Below are 21,999 nucleotides of genomic sequence, written 5' to 3'. Positions count from 1 at the left end.
TGAATAATAATTATTATATGTTACAATAAAATTTTCTTTAAAAAATAATAATAATGTATATTACATTTATTAAATAAATTTAAAAAATTGTCCTATAACAACACAACAAATAAAATGTAGAATAAATATAATTTTTTGTCACGAACTATTACTACTTGCAAATCGCGCTCCTCGAACTTTTCACGTTTTTAAAAATTCCCCTCAAATGATATGGCTAACAGAATGTTGATTTGACAGCTTAGGCATGCCACATCAATGCAACGTGTATAATTCAATTAAAAAATTAATAAAAAATTTATATATATATATTTTTTTTTACTAGTTTACAATTTCCTTGAAAATTCAAAAGTGTAAACAAGTCCCCAAGAGCTCACATCGACGGGAAGGTTTGGCACCTCGATGTCGACTCTTCGCCACCTAGCGTTGTAGTATGTCCCAAGGGTTGGGTTGTTCGCCCATTAAAGCAGTACGTGAGCTGGGTTCAGAACGTCGTGAGACAGTTTGTTCCATATCCGGTGTGGGCGTTAGAGCATTGAGAGGACCAGGAAGGACGCACCTCTGGTGTACCAGTTATCGTGCCCACAGTAAACGCTGGGTAGCCAAGTGCGGAGCGGATAACTACTAAAAGCATCTAAGTAGTAAGCCCACCCTAAGATGAGTGCTCTCCTATTCCGACTTCCCCAGAGTCTTTGGTAGCACAGGCAAGACAACGATGGGTTTTCTGCCCCTGTGGGGGTGGAGCGACAGAAGTTTTGAGAATTCAAGAGAAGGTCACGGCAAGACGAGTCGTTTATCATTACAATAGGTGTCAAGTGGAAGTGCAGTGATGTATGCAGCTGAGGCATCATAACAGACTGGTAGACTTGAGCCTTGTTCCTATATGACCCGATCAATTCAATCAAGCATTCGCCATCTATTTTCATTGTTCCACTCTTTGACGACACGAAAAAAAAAATCATTGTTCAACTCTTTGACAACATGAAAAAACCAAAAGCTCGGCCCTCCCACTCTATCTATCCAAGGGATGGAAGGGTAGAGGCCTTTGGTGTCCCCTCCAGTCACTGCTGACATTATATTTAAATTTGAAATAGTAAACAGGTAGTTTACAACTTATATTTAAGTTAGTTTGAAAATCTAAACAAGTAGTTTACATTTATATTTTTGTTTATCATTTGAGTTTTATTATTGAAAATTAATCACATTCATTGAAATAGAAATTGAAAAATATGTTTATGTTTAAATTTAAAATTGCAAACAAGTTTAGTCTATAATTATTTATAAGAAATTATAAGTAGAGAGTTTATTTTAAAAAATTATAAACTTTCTTGACATTATATTTAAAATTGTTAGTATTTATTGATATAGTAAATTTTTCATTATAATTTTTGAACAATAATAATAAAAGAACAATAAAAAAAAAAAAAATAATAATAATAACAATAAAGAACAATAATAATAATAATAATAATAATAACAATAATAATAATAATAATTTTATTGATATAGTTTCTTATTAAAGAACAATAATAATTTATCTTTAAAAGTTTAAACAAATAAATTATATTTCTTTGAATAAGATATTAAGAGACTATAAAAGTATATGGAATTGAGAAAATTGAAAAGAAAAAAAAATGTGAGAGTTTGAAACAGTTATGTTATTGAAAAAGGACAATTTGAGAATTTTATTATAAACAACAAGTATTTGTAAGGAAAAAAAAAAAGGCAATTATATGGAGTGATATGAAAAAATAGTCACTTGTGTCAAATTTTGTAATAATACAGAGTCATTGAGTTGGGGGTTATTTTCCATCACGTATATAATATTGCAAAGCAACTTTTTACTACATAGAAAGAAGAAAAAACCAAAAATCTTCCAGCAAAAAAAAAAAATGAAATGACAATCTAGACTGAATTTAAATGGTAACAAAACAAATAAAATATAATGAAAGTTGACATTTAACACTATTAAGAACTAGAGTTTCGTGTGACTTTGATCATTACTAACTGCACATACTACGTATAAAAACAAGTGTATATAAACTACATCTTTTGCAACATGTCTTGACCAATTATTCTTGGGATAAATAATAATGGATAGAGATTAAGAAACAAATATTCATAAAATGTTCACAACAAAGTACATAAAGCTAGAAGAAACGAACCATTTTGAATTGCAGAAACATATTACTAATCAAAGAGATAACATAGAAAAGACAAAACAACAACACCATCAACAAGAAAGTGAAACAGCACTTGTTCAACGATATCCTGCAAAACAATGAAAAGTGACATAAATAAAAATGACAAAATAAATTAAGTATAACCATTCCAAATATAACATAATTTATGATAAAAAGTAACATTACTCACACACATGAGACAAATATCTTCAACCAATTATATTTATTTAAAAACATTTGTTAAAATGATCTGTCATGTGTGTGTAATGTTTTGGTATAAATTGTGTGTTCATAAAATTATTACTTTTATGGCAAATGATCTCGTACCTTGGACACTTTTAGGAATCACACTTTTGATTCCTTGCAATTTCTTAAGAACATCACTAATCTTCATCCTCTCTCTTAATGATTCTTCTGAACAATTGATACCAATTGCAAGTATCGAAACCACACATTCATATATTTTGCGTCTACTCTTTTCCATCGATGTGTTGCTGCTGGACGCTTCCTCCTCTTCTTGTCCTAATTCCATCATTAGACTTTGATCAACAATGTCCCTCACTAAATTCCTGTGCAAAGCTCTTTTGACCAATTGATTAAGACTCAAGCCATCTTCGAAATGATCATCGGTGGGTCTTTTCCCTGTGAAGATCTCCAACAAGAGGATGCCAAAACTGTACACATCTCCCTCGGTTGAGACCTTTCTTCCCATAGCATACTCTATAAAACAAAATACAAAAGTAATAGAGCTTTATTTTGGTGTGCATGGTCTATTTTTCTTTAAAGATTTCAAATAAATAATAAGAAAAGAACAAGTAAAAGGGGAAAAAAAAAGGGTAAGCTTACCTGGAGCTGCATATCCAATTGTTCCTCTTATTGCAACAGAGCTTGAATTTGGTTGAGAGGTTTGGGTATCACCATCTTCCATAATCCTTGACAAACCAAAATCGGCTACATGGACAGTCATATCTTGGTCAAGAAGAATGTTGCTTGGCTTAAGGTCACAGTGTACTATTGGCATTTCTCCTTGGTTGTGAAGATAATCTAACGCCAACGCCACATCAACAATCATATTTAATCGTTGAGAGAAAGTTAAAATTTTCATTTGATATTCTCCTATTTGTGGCTTTGGATATAACCAATCTTCCAAACTTCCATTTGACATGAACTCGTAGATGAGGGCTTTGAAATCGTTACCTTGGTAATCAACACTCGAGCAAGCAGATATGATTTTCACAAGATTTCGATGTCGAATACTTTTTAGTGTTTCACATTCGGCCATAAAACTCTTGGAAGCTCCTCTTTTTTGTAGGTTGAAGACCTTTACTGCTACACACAATTGATCTTGTTCAAGAATTCCTTTAAACACTGAGCTAAAGCTGCCGGTACCAATGAGATTTTCTAGAGAAAACCCATTAGTGGCTTTTAGGAGCTCTCCATACGAAATATTCAAAAATGGAACATCATTCCATGAAGACTCTGAAGACTCCTTTTTATGTCTTCTAAACCAGCAACGAATCAAAAGATATGACACCAAACATAGTCCGAAAATGCCACAAATTATGGAGATTATCAACTTTCTTGCAAGATATAACTTATTTCGTTTTTTTGATGTCATTTTAGAGCAAGGTGGTAAGGATAATTCAGCAATACCACCACAAAGCTTGTCATTACCAACTAGAGAAATATTCATGCTGACATTGAAAATACCTCCAATTGGTACTTGACCCTCGAGATCATTGTAAGAAAGATTTAACATTGACAAAAACACTAACTTGGTAAACTCTTTTGGGATTTTTCCTGATAAGTTATTATTTGAAAGATCAATTTCTTCAATCACTTTCAATGAACTCAGTGAATCAATTGTTCCTTCAAACTTATTATGATCCATGCGCAGCCATTGTAAGCTTACACAATCCCCAAGATTCTTTGGAATATTGCCAGACAACTCGTTGTGGGAAAGTTCTAACTCGATGAGATTTTTCAATTTCCCAACTTCCGGAGGTAGAGTTCCGGTGAGACGATTTCTAGAAAGTACTAATGACAAAGATAAAGATGATAACCCAATTACATTTGGAGGAATGGAACCATTGAGAAAGTTGTTATGAAGAAATAATAGTTGTAAGCTTCGGCAATTTCCAAGATTTGAGGGAATGTTTCCTTGAAGATTGTTGTAGTTTAATGCGAGATTGTTCAATACTGTGAGATTTCCAAAGGATGAAGGAATTTCCCCAGATAATTCATTACTACCCAAGTATAATCTGACTAAGTTATAAAGTTTTCCAATGGTCGTAGGAATGGCTCCAGTAAGACGATTTTCATATAGTCCTAATCCCTTCAAGCCTACTAGATTGCCAACACTAGGAGGAATGTTTCCTGAAATTTGGTTACCTCCTACTGAAAAAAATTCTAGTGTAGCTGAGAGATTTCCTATGGAGTTAGGCAAGACCCCTCCAAAGTTATTTTCTTGCAGCTGAAGATATATAAGATTGGTACAATTGGTAAAAGAAGTTAAGAAGTCAAGGTCATCTGCTTTTCCTGATCCAAGACTAGTAAGAGTAATATCTACCCACATAAGCTTCTTGAAATCTCCAAAAATAGCAGGGAGCCCTCCCACAAAATTGTTGGAAGTTATATCAAATTCCTCAAGGTTTGAAAAATTTGAAAATGAAATAGGAATTCGTCCACTAAATTGGTTTCCCCATATACGAAAAATGCGAATATTAGGAAGAGTGGAGCCAATGTTATGAGGAAAGAATCCATGAAGTTGGTTCTCACTAACAATGAATGATTCAAGGTAAGAAAGGTTATAAATGGATTGAGGGACCATACCTGATAACTTATTCTTAGAAATACCAAGATGAATTAAGCTCTTCAAATGGCCTAGTGATGCTGGAATGTTTCCATCAAGGTTGTTGGCTGAAATATTAAGTTCTTGAAGAGAAGAGAGATTGCCTAGATTGAGTGGAATACTTCCCTCCAATTTGTTTGCCACAAGAGTCAGTTGAACCAAGTTTGATAGAGAACCAATCTCAGAAGGAATGTTCCCGCTAAATTGGTTGAATCCCAAGTTTAGGACTCTCAAGTGAGAACAGTTTGACAAACTAGTTGGTATTTGCCCTCCTAACAGGTTCTTTTCGAGAACAATCTGTTGTAATCGAAATAAACGACCTATTTGGTATGGAATTTCTCCTTGGAAACTGTTGTTGAAAAGATCAATGCTTCTAATAAAACTGAGGTTCCCAATAGATGGAGATAAGAAACCCTTCAAACTCAAGGATCTTAGGCTCAACTCAGTGACTCTTTTTCGATGGTTTGGATCACAAGTAACACCTCGCCATTGACAAAAATGAAGGGACTCGTTCCATGAACTCGTGACTTGTAAAGGATCCTCTGTTATTTGAGACTTGATTTCTAGCAAAGCTATCTTGTCTGTCTCACTAGATCTATGTCCAGCTACACCAGAAGGATCACCAGCGGCAATAAAAAGGAGAATCATCAATAGAGCTACGGCCATAACTTTCTCTGCAAGGAGAATCATCAATAGAGATACTTATTAAGAAGATAAAAGGATTTGTTTGAAGGTCAACTATTGTCATATATATATATAAATAGATACATGCATATGGAAAACTCGTATATATTGACTAAACGTAGTCAAAAAGGGACAGCCGGCCGCTCTTCTACCCATTAAGTCACGTTAGTATGACTTTGTAGTACTCTTGAGTCCCACTAAGCATTGGAGAAATTTGCATCTATGTACATTTAATGGAGGTAACTATTTGATACGATGTGATTTTGTAAAGTATTATTTTAATATTTTTTGTTTTTAATAATGTTTATATGATACATTATATTTTAAAATCGTATATATTTGGTACTTAAATTTAAATTTAATTAATAAAATTTTACCAATTTAATCAAATAGCTGTTAATTATGTAAGTTCTAAATTTAAATTTAATTACTTAATTATATATAACTGATGACAGCGTGATCATATTGACAAAATTTTATTTATCAAATTTGAGTCTAGGGTATCAAATATGTATAATTTTAAAATTTATAGTACCATATAAGTATTATTAAAAACAGAAGGTACCAAAATAATACTTTGTAAAATGATAAGCTAGCAGATAAGAAAATTCCCTAAAATGTAACATATAATTTACCAATTCAATGAGAAAAAAAAAAGGTTTTGTCCGTGCTCAGACATGCACGGGACCACTTCATTATTACCTATACAAATTTTCAAGATGATGACAAAAACCAAAAGATGTATTGTTTGAGTTTGATGCATATGTATTGATAATATTCACCAAGTCAATCTGCTACTTTTTTTTGGTTTTCACATTGTGAATCTGCTAGTCAAACAAAACCAAAATCAAACAAGTAACTTCAAAAATATGTATAAAACTCAATAAATTAAACATGATGATTATATTTCAAGACAACATAAATTATTTAAACGAATCAAGCATAATATATGCCTTTGATAATTACATGTGCATCTGATACAGTTGTGTAACAACTCAAAAAGATCATAGTGAATTCTATACTAAGCTTGCCAAATCTAGCATATGTTGGCATACTAAGCACTTAATAACAGAGTTAACATAGACTGTCTTAGCAAATTAAGGTATTTTTTCCATAAAAAAAAGTTCGAGTATTAAAGTGCTACATTTTGTAAACGTTAGATATTTATACTAGAATATATTAATAGAGCCAAAATGGCTTGGATTATATCATACATACTTAAATTGGAGAAAGGTATAACCATTTTAGTCCTAAAAATACAAATAAATCACCATGGAACCATCAAAACCTTGCTTTCATAATTGCTGGATTGCCAACCAAATTGGTGGGATTGGAACAAACAATTCTGTAGTATTTTGTTTTTCATAATTATCAGTAGTCTCTGTTCATAGTTTTAAATGTAATATTTTTTTGGGTTTATACATTTTTAGATCTTGTATTTTGTCTCATTACCTGTTGAGCCCTGTGTTTTGATAAATTGTTTTTTGGACCCTGTATTTTGTTAAATTGTTCAAATAGGCTCCTAAAACTGATTTTGATAAACAAAAAATTAAGTATAACAACACAGTTCTTAGGAAGAATGAATATATTTTTGTTCTAAGTTGTTAGTTTAATTAATTATTTGTGATTTTAGTTCAAAAAACACTTTGATCAACAGTTTTATTATTAAAGACTCAAATAATTTGCCAAGTAGAAAATGAACATTAATCAAGGAGGAAAATAAATGGTGATTGATTTGATGGTGTAACAAAATGCAATACAAAGTTACATGTATTAGTAAATTAAAAATAAATTATTTCATATCTTTAAATATTTATTATTTAAAAAGAAATAAAAATATTTTTGACACTCTTAATTAAAAAAAAATTAAGAATAAAATACCATTCACAATTTTTATCGGTAACAAAACAAATAAAATATAATGAGAATTGACCTTAACACTAGTAAGAACTAGAATTTCGTATTTTTATTGGAAGCCTCGCAGGCTTTGATCATTACAAACTGCAAATACTAAGTTTAAAAACAAAAGATATTTGAACTATTGCAACATGTCTTGACCAAATCTATTTTTTTACAACAAAGTACATAAAGACAGAAGAAATGAACCAATTTAAATAGCAAAAACAAATTACTAACCAAAGCAACAACATCGAAAACACAATAAAACAACGACACCAACACAAAAGTGAAACGAAGGTGCAGTGAATAGTGTGAGTTGGTGATAATCTTTTTTCGTGAACACACCTCTTTAACAGTTTCCTGCAAAACAATGGATACTGACATAAATGAAAACGATAAAAGAAATTAAATAAAATTAATCTAAATATAAGATAATTTATGGTAAAGAGTAACATTACACATACTTAAGTGGCAAGTATTTTCAGTCAATCATATTTATTTAAGATCAATCTCACGAGGTAAAAATGACTTCTCATTAGGTGTATGTAATATTTTGGTATAAATTGTGTGTACACACACCATATACATGTAATTAGTACAATTTAATATCGAATCTCATATATTTTATTTTAAATTAAAATATATATAAGAGATATGCTATTGAATTGTACTAGTTACGGTACACCACATTATGAGATGATGCCCTTTAGTAATACTTTTACTCTTATGGTAAATGATCAGTTATCTTACCTTAGATATTTTTAAGAACCACACTTTTAATTTCTTGCAATTCCTTAAGGGCATCACTAATCTTCATCCTCTCTCTTAATAATTCTTCTGAACATTTCACACCAATTGCAAGAATTGAAACTAAACATTCATGTATTTTGCGTCTACTTTTTTCCATCACCGTGTTGCTGCTAGACGCTTCCTCGTCTTCTTGTCCTAATTCTATCAGTAGACTTTGATCAACAATGTCCATCACTACATTTCTGCGCAAAGCTCTTTTGACCAATTGATTAAGACTCAAGCCATCTTCGAAATGATCATCGGTAGGTCTTTTCCCTGTGAAGATCTCCAACAAGAGGATACCAAAACTATACACATCTCCCTCGGACGAGATCTTGCTTCCCGTGCCATATTCTATACAAATAATACAAGAGTAATAGAGTTTTATTTTGGTGTGCATGGTCATATAAATTATATTTCTTTAGAGAGAAATAAATAAGGTCGTTATAAGCTTAAGAAAAGGACAAGTAAAAGGGGAAAAAATAATAGATAGATTTACCTGGAGCTGCATATCCAATTGTTCCTCTTATTGCAATAGAGCTTGAATTTGGTTGAGAGACTTGGGTATCATCATCTTCCATAATCCTTGACAAACCAAAATCAGCAACATGGACAGTCATATCTTGGTCAAGAAGAATGTTGCTTGGCTTAAGGTCGCAATGTACTATTGGCATTTCACCATGGTTGTGAAGATAATCTAATGCCAATGCCACATCAATGACCATGTTTAGTCGTTGGGACAAGGTTAAAATTTTTATTTGACATTCTCCTGTTTGTGGCTTTGGATGTAACCAATCATCCAAACTTCCATTTGACATGAACTCGTAGATGAGAGCTTTGAAATCATTACCTTGGTAATCAACACTCGAGCAAGCAGATATGATTTTTATAAGATTTCGATGTCGAATACTTCTTAATGTTTCACATTCAGCCATAAAGCTCTTGGAAGCTCCTCTTTTTTGCAGGTTAAAGACCTTCACTGCTACGGATAGTTCAGTTGCTTCAAGAATTCCTTTAAACACTGAGCTAAAACTGCCAGTACCAATGAGATTTTCTGGAGAAAACCCATTAGTGGCTTTGAGGAGCTCTCCATAAGAAATATTCAAGAATGGAACATCATTCCACAAAGACTTTGAAGGCTCTTTTTTATGTCTTCTAGACAAGCAACGAATCAAAAGATATGACATCAAACATAGTCCGAAAATGCCACAAACTATGGAGATTATCAACTTTCTTACAAGAGATAACTTTGATGTCACTACAGAGCAAGGTGGTAAGGATAATTTAGCCATACCACCACAAAGCTTGTCATTACTAGCAAGAGAAATATTCCCACTAGCATTGAAAATTCCTCCAATCGGTACTTGGCCCTCGAGATCATTGTTAGAGAGATTTAACATTAACAAAAAGACTAACTTGGCGAAGTCTTTCGGGATTGTTCCTGACAAGTTATTGTTTGAAAGATCGAGTTCTTCAATTGCTTTCAATGAACTCAATGAATCAATTGTTCCTTCAAACTTATTATGATCCATGTATAGCCATAGTAAGCTTTCACAATCTCCAAGGTTCTTTGGAATTTTGCCAGACAACTCATTGTGTGAAATTCGCAACTCAACGAGATTTTTCAATTTTCCAACTTCTGGAGGTAAAGTTCCCGTGAGACGATTTCTAGAGAGTTTTATTGAAAAAGATATAGACGATAACCCAATTACATCTGGAGGAATGGAACCGTTGAGAAAGTTGCTAGAAAGGGATAAACGTTGTAAGCTTCGACAGTTTGCAAGACTCGAGGGAATGTTTCCTTGAAGATTGTTGTTTTCTAACCAAAGGCTGCTTAACCGAGTGAGATTTCCAAATGATGAAGGAATTTCCCCTGATAATTCATTACTACCCAAACCGAATTCGACTAAGTTATGAAGTTTTCCAATGGTCACAGGGATGACTCCAGTAAGACGATTTTGAAATAGTGATACCGCATTTAAGCTTAATAGATTGCCAAGACTAGGAGGAATGTTTCCTGAAAGTTGGTTATGGTCTAATTCAAAATATTCAAGTTGAGCTGAGAGGTTTCCTATGGACTTAGACAAGACCCCACCAAAGTTATTGTTTGGCAATAAAAGTGATATGAGATTGGTACAATTGGTGAAAGAGGTTAAAAAATCAAGGTCATCAACTTTTCTTGATCCAAGACTAGTATCAAAAATAATTGCCATGTTAAGCTTCTTGAAATATCCAAATATAGCAGGAAGCCCTCCCACCAAACCGTAGGAACTTATCTGTAACTTCTCTAGGTTTGAAAAATTTGAAAATGAAATTGGAATTCGTCCACTAAATTGGTTTTCATATACGTAAAAGAAGCGAATATTAGGAAGAGTGGAGCCAATGTTATGAGGAAAGAATCCATGAAGTTGATTCTTACTAACAATGAATGCTTCAAGGTAAGAAAGGTTATAAATGGATTGAGGGACCATACCTGATAACTTATTCTCAGCAATACCAAGACAAATTAAGATCTTCAAATGGCCTAATGATGCTGGAATGTTTCCACTCAGGTTATTTCGTGAAATATTAAGTTCTTGAAGATATGAGAGATTGCCTAGATTGAGTGGAATATTGCCCTCCAATTTGTTTGCTAGAAGAGTCAGTTGAACCAAGTTTGACAGAGAACCAATCTCAGAAGGAATGTTCCCACTAAATTGGTTGAATCCCAAGTTTAGGACTCTCAAGTGAGAACAGTTTGACAAACTAGTTGGTATTTGCCCTCCTAACAGGTTTTTTTCGAGAACAATCTGTTGTAATCGAAATAAACGACCTATTTGGTATGGAACTTCTCCTTGGAAACTGTTGTTGAAAAGATCAATGCTTCTAATAAAACTGAGGTTCCCAATAGATGGAGATAAGAAACCCTTCAAACTCAAGGATCTTAGGCTCAACTCAGTGACTCTTTTTCGATGCCTTGGATCACAAGAAACTCCTCGCCATTGACAAAAATGAAGGGACTCGTTCCATGAACTCGTGACCTGTAAAGGATCCTCAGTTATTTGAGACTTAATTTCAAGCAATGCTAGCTTGTCTGTCTCACTGGATCTATATCCAGAGACAATAGAAGGATCACCAGCGACAATGAATAAGAGAATCATCAGAAGAGCTAAATCCATAACTTTAGATATAGAATACTTGTTAAAAAGATAAAATGATTTGTTTGAAGGCAAACAATTGTCACACATATATACATGCCTGTGACAATTAATGGGTCGTTCTTCTTGCCCTCAAGTGACGTTATCATGTACTTGTGGATGAAGGAAATGGTAAGGAAATCAATGTGATTATCACCTATGGCCCGTGGAAAAAAAAGTTATTTTGCTCTTGAACATGTTGCCGTTCTAGTTCCTATGTCACACAACTTCTCTCCACTGATTGAGGCTAAATTATGAGTCTTCACCCTTTTTTTCTTTCCAAGAATCATGGCCACTCTTATCTCTACATGGACTTTCAAAACCGTAAGTAGTACAAAAATTATTAATGTTAGTTTAGGATATGATTGGTTCGCGATTAGAAAATTGTATTTTTTGAAAAGTGGGATTCTGAAATAAAAATTTGAATTTAGTGACTAAAAATATTTTTCTGAAAATATGATTGGTTCAATGTCACTAAACTATTTTTGAGTTTTAAAAAATTGAATCTGTGAAAGGTATTAAATTTAAAAATATAACAGAAATTAAATACGTAGGATTTTGGAAAAGAATTTCACAAAACTGAGAAAACGAGCTTTTCTCGTTTTCAATTTTCCTTAATAAATTTTGGATACAGATTTGAATTTAACTTTTAAAAACAATTTACCAATCAAAGATTATGATAGGGCTCACCAGTTTCAAGTATTCAAATTTATAAATTTGTATATTGGATACCAATCAAACCCTTATATTTTTACTGCAGTGAAAGGCTAAATCAAAAACTTCTTAAAGTAGTATAAAAATAAATAAATTAGAGAGAATAAAACATCACCAAAGTCGTTGAAAAAGAAGCCACCAATGAATCCATAGAGGGATTGTTCAGTGAAATCGCCAAAGAACCAAAAAAAAAAAAACAAAAATCGAATCGAAGGGATGCAATACCTTCGAAGAAAATAAGTTGAAGAACAATTTGGTCCATTTTCTCCATCACAGAATACCCCTTTACTTTTGAAATTATCTTTTGTTACTCCCTACCATTTAACTTGTTCCCTTCCCTTAATATGAATTTCTACAAAACTTTTATCTATAATCAATTATTACCTAAATTGATAAAGGTGTTTCATTTTTACCCTTTGACTTTTTTTATGAATTAATTTTTCAATCTTTATTTATTATATTCAAGTATAATTTAAATGAAAATCATCATTTTTTTTACCCCTAACATGTGTTATTAGAAAATATAAAAAAATAGTTACACATATCTATTGACTTATGATACAAGACTGAATAAAAATGATTCAAAACGTGAAATGTATTAAACTAATTATAATTTTATAAGCTATCATAAAAGTAAATAATTGATCTTAAAATACTAAATTAAAAAATAATCGAATAAATAATATAAAAATTTGTAAATTCTTAATTTTTTTTTTCAATTTTTATTTTCATAAGTTATTACCCATAATTAATGTATACATTTGTTTAGGGAAAAAAGAAATATTTTAGCAAATTTTTATTTAGTTTAATTAAGGAAAAATATCATTTTGGGTGCCCTTGTGATTTGACCAAATACATGTTTGAACCCTATGTTTTATTAAATTACATTTCAGACCTTATGTTTAGCAAAATTGATCAAAATAGTATTGTTGTACCTAAAAAATATGAGTTGAAGTGTCTTGTTCGCGGTACAGCTAGCAAATGTTTAATGAAGATTATTCAATCCCGAGAACACAGTACAAGTTCCCAAACGAGTAGTTCGAGTCAAGCCCAGCTCAACTAGACATCAAGGAGATCACCTAGCCGAATCCTTAGATCGTATAAGTCACGTCTCGAGCTCATGTCTTTGTTCTGGTTGGTCTAGCCCAGAAATCTCTATTATTATCTTATTTTTTTTAATATTAAGTGTGGATAAATTTTGAATTTTTATTATTAAAAATCTGAAAAATTATAGTAATTGTATATATAATATAGATAACTATATATATGTAACACATTCTTTAAATCTTTATTTTTATACTATGAGTTATTATTATTATTTTTTTCTATTGGTTTAATTCTAATAATATATGATATATTTATATGATGATTCTTGAAAAAAAATGGTTGTTATTAGTTTTGTTATCTCATTAAAACATGACACTAAATTGTATAACTTTTGGAGTTTGGATATCTTATATATTCATCCGTAGTGAAGTATGTTCTGGGAATTATGTGTGGTGCGGTGATATCGGAAGGTTGAAAACTTGCATGTATTAGTGAAGTAGGTTCTGAGAATTATGTGTGCTGTAGTGATTTATGGATGAAAACCTGTTTGTTGTTTGATTTATTTGAATTGTTTGTGTTGCATTGTGACAGATGGCTAGGCTAGTAAATTAGGGGATATGCTGTCTGATTTTCTGTAGATTTTTTTATACTTAGTTTTGTTTTGTACGTTTATTTTATTTTCTTAATTTTTATTTTTTTATTAAAACAAATAGGCACAGTATGGAAAAGGCGTGGATGTCAGCTAATAGGTTGTCAGTGGAATATATGAAAGAGGACGATGAGTTTCTTAAATTTAGTTTGGATCATGCCAAAGATCCAAACTATATTTGTTATCCTTGTAGTAAGTGTGGAAATATGAAAAAAAATGACCGCCACAATGATAATACCGCCTTTATACTTCCACGAGATAGACAAAAATTATAAAATATGGTATTGGCAAGGTGAAGAGCTTCATGTTACTCCGGACCCTCCTAGGATAAATGAAGTTCGGAATTATAGGCAATTTGATCATAAGGATAATTTAGATGAAATGATTGATGATGCATATTATGAATCAGAGGTAGATCCCATTAAGTTCGAAAATCTTCTAAATGACGCTGAAAAGCCGATTTACCCTGGTTGCACTAAATTTACAAAGTTTTCAGCCCTTCTTAGATTGTACAACATGAAAACCCAAAATGGATGGAGTGATAAGAGTTTCACAAAGTTGTTAGTTTTTTTGAAAGATTTATTGCCTGAAGAAAACGAGATGCCCGTGTCATTTTATGAGGCTAAGAAAACTATGTGCTCATTAGGCTTGTAATATGAAAAAATATATGCTTGTCCTAATGATTGCGTATTATATCGAAATAGCCTTGTAGATGCGAATTCGTGTCCAGATGGCAAAAGAAAAGGAATTAAGAGGAAGTTAAGGAATGAGTACCAGCAAAAGTTCTGTGGTATATTCCGCCAATTCCTCGTTTGATTCAGTTTTATCCAAATGTTGATCATGCTAAGAATTTGACTTGGCATGTGAATGAGAGACTAAAGGACGGTAGACTTAGACATCCTGCTAACTCACCAGTGTGGAGGACAGTGGATTTTGAATGGTCTTCATTTTCCAATGAACCTAGAAATATTCATCTAGCTCTTTCTACAGACGAAATTAATCCTCATACTTCTCTCAGTAGTAAGTATAGTTATTGGCCTGCTATGCTAGTCATATATAATTTACCACCATGGCTATGTATGGAGATGAAGTTTACCTTATTGACCTTGCTGATCTCAGGAATGGAAAGCAAGGTGGAAAAAAAAAAGCTTCTCTATTAGCACCTCGAACACAAAAACTAGTTCCAAAACGAGCACCTAAGGCGTCATTGTCACAAGAGGTGCAACAACCATCTCCATTGCCGCCTAAGTTGAGACAAGTATATGAAATCGTCAATGATTGGCCTAAACATGATTATGCCGTTGAAGTGTCCATTGACTTTGATGTGTTTGGCCATGCTTGTGAATATTTTCCTCTGTTTCAGGATGAAATACTCGAATTTTGTAGAAAGGAGATGATTGGACAATCATGCATTGTCTTCTACATGAGGTATGCTTTATATGAAGTTAATAATATTTACTGTAAGGATTTTGTATCATCAACTATTTAGCTTTCTTTTAACTTTTCCTTTTAATTAATGGTATTCGTTGGTAGGACGTTGTAGTAGGAACTATTATTAGACGAGGAAAAGAGAGGATCATTGTTGTTTATGAATCCGAATAAGGTTTCTACTTCTGTGAATCGTGCAGATATTCATGCTCAAGCTTTATGTGATAGGATGTTATATTGCACGTCTAAAAAGCATGATTGGATAGTTATGCCTTATAACCATGGGTAAGTTTAATTTATATGCTTTTCATTGATACAAAAAAATAGAATCTAAAGTTAAAATTTGTTTATTGCTTGTTCTTTCAACAATGAGCATTGGATGTTATTTTTATTATATCCCAATTGGTATTATTGTTGTTTTCTTGATCCTCTCAATGTACCATTAGATAAAAGGACAGCCATCAAGGAGACCATCCATGATGCATTTGAGATGTATTTCGCAGAAAGAATTAAAGCACGTAAAAAGATCAACAAACGCCCAGTGGGAGTAATGTATTTCCAACCTATGGTATGTTTCTATTTGTATATGGGTTTATGTATATATAAAGATGTTTATTAAGATATTTAATACTAAGATTTGTACATGTATTACCAATCTTTATAGTGTCGTAAACAATCAAACAATATCGACTGTGGATATTACGTTATGAGGATGATGAATAATGTACTTATAAATTCCTCTCATATCAAACATTTATTGTCGAAACAGGCAACAATGAATATACAACTACATAATATAAATATAGTATAATTTTTCTATATGCTTTGAATTTATTACTACTAATATAATTCTAATTAAAGTTTTGTTTCTTTGTTTTTTCAGTTCACCTCTAACAAACCATATACTACTCAAGAAATTGACAAAGTTCGAGAAGAAAGGACGATGTCATTTTTACAAATGGTTATAGCAAAATGAAAGATGTTATAAGCTAGCTTACACTACATGTTAATGAGAAATTTAGATTTGTTTTGATTTTTTTTTTTTGCGTTTTTGTAGTATTTTCTTTTGAAATTTTAGAAATCTAAGATATATAATACATTTTGGACACTCAATAAGATTTATTTTTTTTAAAGCAAAATGAAAAATGTAGCTGCATTTTTTAAAAAAAAATTTAACTTTTAAGAGCACCCGAAAAGAGCCCTAAAATCTTTATTTAAAAACACTCAACGGGATCTTTTAGGACACGCATTGCGATCCCTAAAAATATTTTTTTAGGGCACACGAAGAGAGTCCTAAAAACTTTACTTATATGCACTCAACGAGATCTTTTAGAACACGCATTGCGAGCCCTAAAAACATTCTTTTAGGGCTCGCAACGTGAGCCCTAAAATACCTTAATTTTTAAGGCTCTCAAATAGAGGGCTTGCAAAACGAGTCCTAAAAAAATCTTTTTTGTAGTAGTGATAGTTTTATATGTAATATATTTTTATATGTTTTACACAAATCACACGTGGCAACATTTTATTGGTAAAAGCTCTAAAAGCTTGTCATATGAAAAATGAAAATAGTAAAAGACATTTTAAACAAATGACATACGGTAACAAAATTTTATTATTAAAGGCTCAAAAAATTGCCAAGTGGAAAATGAACATTAATCAAGGAGGAAAAGAAATGGTGATTGATGGTGTAACAAAATACAATACAAAGTTACATGTATTAGTAAATTAAAAATAAATTTCATATCTATATACTAGTTGGTATTTGATCCTCTAATAGGTTTTTTTTTTCTTCCGAAAACAATATGTTGTAATCGAAATAAACAACCTATATGGTAGGGAACTTCTCCTTGGAAACAACATTGGAAATATCAATGCTTATAAGAAAACCGAGGTTCTCAATAATCAGAGATATAAAAAACTTCTGTAACGCCCTACTACCCTAGAGTTGTTACCATGTGATTTTAAAATCTATGTTTACCTCGCCAGTCGAGGTATTAGACTCAAAAGTGTAATTAAATTAAAGTAAAGACACATTTAATAAAAAATTCTCATGAAAAGATTCAAACTCCCATTAAGATCATAAAAGAGTTACATGGGATCCCAAAAATGTTGTTTAAGACATATTTACAAATTCAGTTTACATTACAGTCGACCTAAGGGACAAAATTGGACATCTATACTGAATCCTTCCAAATACCCCGACCATGGTGCCCAGGTAGGCCAAACATGTACGCACTGCTCCTAAGCCCTCCAACTCATGGCTGGTCTACTTTTCCTTTGCCCTTACCTGCACCACAGAGCACCCGTGAGCCAATGTCCAGCAAGAAAACTTTATAAGCATAACATAATACAATTCAATATCAATAAATAATTAGCATGCCCAAAATATAATAAGCATTGTCCATTCGTTTACTGGAAATCGTCTAAGCGGCCTATTTCGAGCAAGGTGCATTACCAAGGCACCAAGCTTACGGTCTTCGCCGAGCGAGTGTGTACAACACCCCCTAGGTGGCCCTGCCATTACGGCCCATATTCAACATGCTTGTTGCCAATCTCGGCCCATGCCGCTTAAGCACAAACAATTAAGATAAAACAATCAAGATTATTCGCATAAGACATCAAATTCAACATGTATAGATACAACCAATCGGGTCAAGCCCTGCTCTTTGTGCATACACAATTTTCTTACATGTATTCCACAAGCTAAGAAGTGGCGTCCTAGATGCAATCCCCATCAAGCACTTAGAATAGTCCTCTTGCTAACTTGGAATTCCTCCACCATGGCAGCTGCTAAACCCAATCTCTAAGCTTGAATTCTTTGTTTAATTCCTCAAAAGTCAGCAACCATGAGCTGAGTTCCTAGTGTCTTCCCTTGAGAACTTGAAAAATGACTAAGGAATGAACTAGAGAAGCCTAGAACGTACAAGGCATAATTCAACTTTGGTTTATCTACACTTAAGGATAAAAGACCACTCTACCCTCTCCCTTAACTCTATTCCTTTATTAATCCTCAAGGGCAGCCTAGTAATTTTCTTTCTTATTGCAAAAGTACCACTTTTCCCATCTATTCCACAAAAGCTACTAATACACAAAGGTCACCACTTGTTACCATAATCCCAACTAAACATCAAATACCACACCTGTGACTTTCCGCTAATTCCGCGTGACGGGATCCACCAATGCCGAATCACACAACACATAACATAAAAGTACAAACATACCCTCAATGGGTTCAATTTACAAAAATGCCCCTAGTCGCCAAACATGTGACTTTAAACATAATTAAACTCACATAATTACACAAATATTCAATTACGCCCTCCCGACATACTAACCAAAGCACAAGTAACTTTAAGGATTTTCGGGACGCTACACCATCAAACTCAAGGGTCTTAGGTTCAACTCAGGGACTCTTTTTTGATGCCTTGGATCACAAGAAAATCCCGGCCATTGAAAAAAATGAAAGGACTCTGTTGACTGCGTTTTTGGCCAACGACGTGTAGACGTCCAAACGACAAAAACCTTGAAGAGAAATAAACGACATAGACGATTTTTATAGTGGTTCAGCCCCAATGTGTTGGTAATAGCCTAATCCACTTAGAGTTGTGATTATAGATCTGCACTCAAGATCAGATGAACCTGAGTCAACTGAGTTTCTTCAGTGCAGATTACAAGAATACAAGAATTCTCTCAAGATACAAGTACTCTCTCTCTAGAAAAGTAGAATTCGAATCAAAAGTCCATTTTATGATGGCATAAGCCTTGTATTTATAGGCTCAGGATCGTGCAGATGATATCCCCCATAATCGGGATATTTTGTTATTCTCACTATATTTAATTTACAATAATATTCAAAATATAACGATACACTATATTCATGGGATAAACTGAGAGATTCCCGCGCAAGCCAAGACCGATTCTTGTTGAAGCTGTTTCTGGGATTTTTTACGTAGCCCTGCTCTGTCTAGTCGATCCATATCACATTCAAGCTGGTCGGCCAAACCTTCACTGGGCGGACACGCCATTGACTGGGCAGACATGCACTTGACTGGGCAGACATGCACTTGGCTTGGCAGACATGGTCATAACTAGTCGGACATGGTCATGAATGGTCGGACATGGTCATGACTGGTCAGCCAAGGTCATGCCTGGGCAGACAAACATATGACTGGTTGGACAAGGTCATGCCTGGACAGAAAATCATATGACTGGTCGGACAAGGTCATGCCTGGTCGGTCATGACACTTGACTGGCCAGTCAAAATTATTCATTGGTCTACCGGGTCACTCCTAAGCCAGATCTCCCAACCATTCATTGCCGTTTGTCATTTCTATTGCCACATCATCATTTTCAAATTTTGGGGATAACATTTTCCCCCCAAGTTTATTATACGATTTTCTCGTATGATAAACTTTTTTTCTAGCAAAATGTTTTTGAGGTCATCCAAAAGCTTCCATCCGGTCAGTAACTCTCACTTTTGTAGTAAACCCACGATTGAACTTTTCTTTTGAATTCTTTAAATTCCATTTTTTGATCTTGTTGTAGTATCCCATGAGTAAGAAAATATGTTTGCTCCAAGTTTTTGAGTAAACTTGTGCTTGCTTAGTTGATTGGAAATGCCTATTTGGTCCTCGGGGACCCAAATACTTTCTTAACTGCTGACCCTTGGGTGTTTTGTTTCCTGCTCAGATGCTTGCTTGGATCTTTGGACATGCTCCCCAATACTCGGACAAACATCTAGCTGATCAGACACCTTCCACTGGCTGCTAGGATAGCAGCCCTCGGACGCGGAACCTTGGAAGCACTAGGCTCCTCGAATGGCTAGCAAGCATCTCCTCGGACACGGACGACAGCTCCTTGAAGGCGCACCCCAGCCGCTCGGACGAATGCCACTGTCCGCTCGGACATGGGCCTGGCTGCTCAGACACAGCCTTCGGACGCCTCTCCCCTTCAGATGCCCAGCCAGCCATTCGGATGCAGCCCCCAGCTGCTCGAACGTAGCCTTCGGATGCGCGCGGATGCAACCTAGCTGCTCGGACACCGCTCGGATGCAGCCCCCAACTGCTCGGACGTAGCCTTCGGACGCGCGCCAGGGCCTGCTTCGGCACACTCGGCATCCGTTTGGTCATCACCCAACCGATCGGGCATATGGCACAACTACTTAAGCATATGCCTAAAACTTCTCTCCAAAAACCATCAAAACTCCTTGTAGTATTTACTTTGCATGCATTTGTTCATGTTTGTTTGATTCACTCCAGGGACTCATCGATGTTATTCATGCTAAACAACAGAGTTTCCTACTCGATCAGTGATACATGCTTAGCTGACCAGGGAAGTTGTATCTGCTCTCCCGACCAGGAAAACTTTGCACCTAATCAGCTAAACCTTGTACCCGGCTAGTAGTTTGCTCTTTATTCTTGTGAAGACAATTGTTGCTTAGCAGCTTTGATATTTTTCTCTTACAGCTGAGTTGTTGGCATTTATACTTTACTTTTCTTTGTTAACTTAAAACATTCTAAGTCTTTTTTAGACTTAAAAAGTTATAAGTTTTTTGTGAAAGTAAAGTCACTCTGGTGTATGCCTTATATTTTTGCATGAGTACTTAGTTTTCTAACTTAGAAATTCTAGACATTTCATAAGTCCATACTAAGTATACTTTCTCACACTCTTATTGCTCTAATATTTTATGAGCATAATGTTTATTGTCACACGAATATCTGCTTCTAACTTGAAATTTAAAAAAATTCCAAGTTACTTAAGCTTTGTCAAACAAGTTAGCTTAATGGCCTTTTTGGACTTCGAAAACTTACAAGTCAGCCTAAAAACAGATATATTAACTCGTGCTCTTATTGCCTGTGTTAAATTATATACCAGTATACCCCATGTGCCCCTCAGGTGATCGTGGGTTGAAAGATCCTTAGTCACTTGCTATTTGACCGAATCTGTTCGAGCAGTTAATTACTCGTGAAACACATAGAATATATGGAAAATATTCGAGCAGTTGAACATTGCTTGAATGTATCGACCAGTTGAACACTGTCCGATCTTACCGACCAGTTGAACACTGTTCGAATAATTAACACACATGCACATTTGTAGCAAGAATCGACCACGCTGCGCGTAATCTCTTTTATTACTCGTAAATTAAAAATGACAAAATATGTCTAATAACGAGTCTTAAACAACCAAAATTGTTCAAAAATAAAATGACTGGTTAGCAAATAACCAGCTCATAAACCAAACTTAAATAACAAGTCAAACAACTCGAAATCAAGCTACCACTCTGAAAGCGGTATTTAGAAATAATATATCTTCCGATGCTCGCCACTCCAGTGGTTTCTGATCCTAGCACTCCCGCTCAGCATACCTCTCCCTTGCTTCGTTGCTATCCTCAGCCAAGTGTGGACCTCCACATATAGTGTCTAAGGTAAAGTCCACAGGCCCGGGCTGCAAGGGTGGAGATCTTTGTCGTTTGAAACCAGGATTACTGCTGCCTCTTTCTCCTTGGGGTGTCTCTGCTCGGTACTTCCTCAACTTGCCCGACCAGAGAAAAAATTCTATCTCGTCTTTGAGGTGATTGCA

The 21,999-nt window shown here is 34.0% G+C and overlaps 2 protein-coding genes across 2 annotated transcripts; both read right to left on the bottom strand.

Moving 5' to 3' along the window:
• Positions 1–1,908: 1,908 nt before the first annotated feature.
• Positions 1,909–5,741, bottom strand: LOC133781753 (probable LRR receptor-like serine/threonine-protein kinase At3g47570). The gene is made up of 3 exons (XM_062220823.1): positions 3,027–5,741; positions 2,508–2,900; positions 1,909–2,268 (listed from the first exon to the last, which is right to left on the bottom strand). Exons 1-3 carry the CDS (start codon positions 5,719–5,721, stop codon positions 2,258–2,260), a joined length of 3,099 nt encoding a protein of 1,032 aa, XP_062076807.1. The 5' UTR covers positions 5,722–5,741; the 3' UTR covers positions 1,909–2,257.
• A 1,920-nt stretch (positions 5,742–7,661) lies between these two features.
• On the bottom strand, positions 7,662–11,561 carry LOC133784769 (probable LRR receptor-like serine/threonine-protein kinase At3g47570). Its single transcript, XM_062224046.1, has 3 exons — positions 8,903–11,561; positions 8,365–8,757; positions 7,662–7,974 (listed from the first exon to the last, which is right to left on the bottom strand). Exons 1-2 carry the CDS (start codon positions 11,559–11,561, stop codon positions 8,366–8,368), a joined length of 3,051 nt encoding a protein of 1,016 aa, XP_062080030.1. The 3' UTR covers positions 7,662–7,974; position 8,365.
• Between the last annotated feature and the right edge of the window lie 10,438 nt (positions 11,562–21,999).

This window comes from Humulus lupulus, chromosome 6 (genome assembly GCF_963169125.1).
Source record: "Humulus lupulus chromosome 6, drHumLupu1.1, whole genome shotgun sequence".
Taxonomy (NCBI): Eukaryota; Viridiplantae; Streptophyta; class Magnoliopsida; order Rosales; family Cannabaceae; genus Humulus; species Humulus lupulus.
The sequence above is the reverse complement of the archived record's forward strand: the minus strand, read 5'-3'. Positions and strand labels throughout refer to the sequence as shown.

Coding starts and splice junctions, on each gene's coding strand:
- LOC133781753 (XM_062220823.1), bottom strand. CDS start 5,721: ATGATTCTCCTTGCAGAGAAAGTTATGGCCGTAGCTCTATTGATGATT. Junction 2,901..3,026: donor AATTGGATATGCAGCTCCAG/GTAAGCTTACCC, acceptor TTTGTTTTATAG/AGTATGCTATGGGAAGAAAG.
- LOC133784769 (XM_062224046.1), bottom strand. CDS start 11,561: ATGGATTTAGCTCTTCTGATGATTCTCTTATTCATTGTCGCTGGTGAT. Junction 8,758..8,902: donor AATTGGATATGCAGCTCCAG/GTAAATCTATCT, acceptor TTATTTGTATAG/AATATGGCACGGGAAGCAAG.